The following is a 2,239-nucleotide window of genomic DNA, read 5'->3' as shown; positions in this document are numbered from 1 at the left end:
ATTTGATTCGCTAGAGAGTCCAGTCCATATAACCATTATTTCAAGATGGCTAATACCAGAGCCCAACAAAACGAGGACTTCGAATTCTACATATCCACTGGAATGGACATGGGACTATCAGGGAAAGATCTGAGAGACTGGGTTCAAGAGCGAGTGGACTATGCCAAGGCGGAGAGGGAGAAAGAACGTGCAGAGAAGGAGAAAGAACGTGCGGAGAGAGAGAGAGAAAGAATTGCCCAAGAGAGACGAGAAGACTTAGAACGTCAAGAACGGGAGAAAGAACGAATCGCCAAGAGAAACAGGAGGATAGAGAATGGGAAGAATGAGAGCGACAGCGCGCCCATGAGCTACAGATGTTAGAACAACAGAACGCCACCCCACCTCCTGCAGCGGGAATGAGTGCCCTCAGCCAAGCTCACTCGTTCATGCCAAAATGGACGGAGTCCGAGCCTGAAGTATGGCTTGAAAGGGCTGAACGAGTCCTGGAGTGCTGCGACCTCTCCCCTACGGAACTCTCCCTTGTTCTCACCAAATTCCTGGGCGGAAAGGCCCTCGTTGCCTACCACGCCCTTTCGGGAGAAGATAGGGGAAACTGGGAAGCCGTACACCAAGCGGTTACGAAGGCGTACGAGATTACCCCCAAGCGGTGGAGGAGACGTTGGAGAGAGCAACCAAGAGAAGCAGGCCAGACTTGGTCCGATTGGGTGTACCATTCAGAGCTGGCATTAGCAAAATGGCTCGATTTCGCGCTACGCCCCTCCTGCCCTCGCCACTCATGTAGTGGAAAAAGCCCCAGCAACCCTCACTGAGTGTTGCCGGATAGCAGACATGTGGGAGACTCACCACCCTCAGGAAGGATCCATGGGGCGGAAGATAAATCCCCCACCCCTCCTCGGAGGATCAATTTCCACAAGAATGGGAACTCAAGCAAGCCCCTAACTTGCCATTATTGCAAGAAAACGGGGCATTCCTCCGAACAGTGCCAGAGCAAGAAACCGACGCCTCTCTCTCCCGGAAAACCGCCCAATACCTCACCTGAGCCCTCCACAGGGGCAGCGCAGAAAGACTTCAGCCAGACCTTTTGCACGGCGTGCAAGGTTTATGGCCATTCTCCCGCATGGGCGAAATGCCCGAGCAATCATAAATCCAATACTCCCACCGTCGCCTTGGCCGTCACAGATCCCACGTCACTGGGCCCTCCCGCCGAAGGGCGCATATATGTGGCCCCTCCACGAGGTAGCCACCCCGCACGCTGAGTCACGGCATTCAAGGACTCGGGCGCACAAATCTCCCGCATCCGAAGGGACAGAGTTCCCTATGGAGCTATCGTGAATAGACAAAAACTCGTCACGATTGAGGGAGTAAATCAATTTAAAATGATACTCCCTACGGTCCAATTGAGTGTCACCAGACCTCAACAATCAAAAATTTGCAATCTTGCAGTAGCAAGCCTTCTCCCCGGAGGTTATGACGCCATCCTGGGACAGGACTTTCAGTCCCCACAGAAATCACGACAATCTAGGGGTCCACATTCCCCGAATCATTTCTCAGGAGCGAGTAATCCTCCCCCGCTTCTCCCTCAGTCAAGACTGGTGGCCCCTGGGAACCAGGAGGATGTGCAGTCCCTACCAGTGCCACCTGAGTACGATGTACAGTGGCCCCCCTCTATCGGTTCCCGATCCAATTCCAGTGCCCGGCCATGCCTCAGTGCCAGTGCCAGGGCCCCAATCAGATCTCCCTCCCGGAGATGCCAAATGCCTGCTGGTGCCACTTACATGCACTGAGCAGTGCCAAGCTTCGTCCGTCCTGACCGACGAGCACAAGAAACCTCTGATAGTGACTCTGCCTTAGTGCCAGCGCCAGAGCACCACTCCGAACTCCATTCAAGGGATCCAACTCAGGAACCCCCCCCTCTTCCCCCGGCCTGGCACCACTACCAGCGTTGGTAAGAGAGACAGTTCCTCTCGACCACAGCGGAAGCTCACCTGCAGGTGTGGCCTCGCAACCCGTGCCTGAGCTGGTCATTGATACCTGCGAGCCTATCACGCCGCCCCCGACCGCCTCCTCTCTGCCTCAGTCCGTTGCCGACGCAGTTGCAAGTCAGGATTCTACTATATCTTACTTGGCCGATGAACTACAAGAGCTGCGACGGATTATGGTAGAACCAGCACAGAAAGCTCCTGCGTCAGCCATCGCAGCAGCTGGCCCAGGTGGCCCTCCCTGCCGCCCTCCGGTCTCG

At 55.4% G+C, this 2,239-nt stretch overlaps 1 protein-coding gene across 1 annotated transcript in view; it reads left to right on the top strand.

Moving 5' to 3' along the window:
• Window positions 1–353: 353 nt before the first annotated feature.
• Window positions 354–2,239, top strand: part of LOC136842311 (ensconsin-like) — an 11,374-nt gene continuing 9,488 nt past the window's right edge. The window contains exons 1-4 of the mRNA XM_067109570.1: window positions 354–455; window positions 957–1,236; window positions 1,444–1,649; window positions 2,018–2,239. The exon at window positions 2,018–2,239 is cut by the window's right edge and continues 10 nt beyond it. Of these exons, the coding sequence (XP_066965671.1) occupies window positions 354–455; window positions 957–1,236; window positions 1,444–1,649; window positions 2,018–2,239 (810 nt within the window). The remainder of the gene's footprint in view (window positions 456–956; window positions 1,237–1,443; window positions 1,650–2,017) is intronic.

This window comes from Macrobrachium rosenbergii, chromosome 10 (assembly GCF_040412425.1).
Source record: "Macrobrachium rosenbergii isolate ZJJX-2024 chromosome 10, ASM4041242v1, whole genome shotgun sequence".
In the NCBI taxonomy this organism is placed as follows: Eukaryota; Metazoa; Arthropoda; class Malacostraca; order Decapoda; family Palaemonidae; genus Macrobrachium; species Macrobrachium rosenbergii.
Note: the sequence above shows the minus strand (reverse complement) of the source record. Positions and strands in the feature narration are given on the sequence as shown.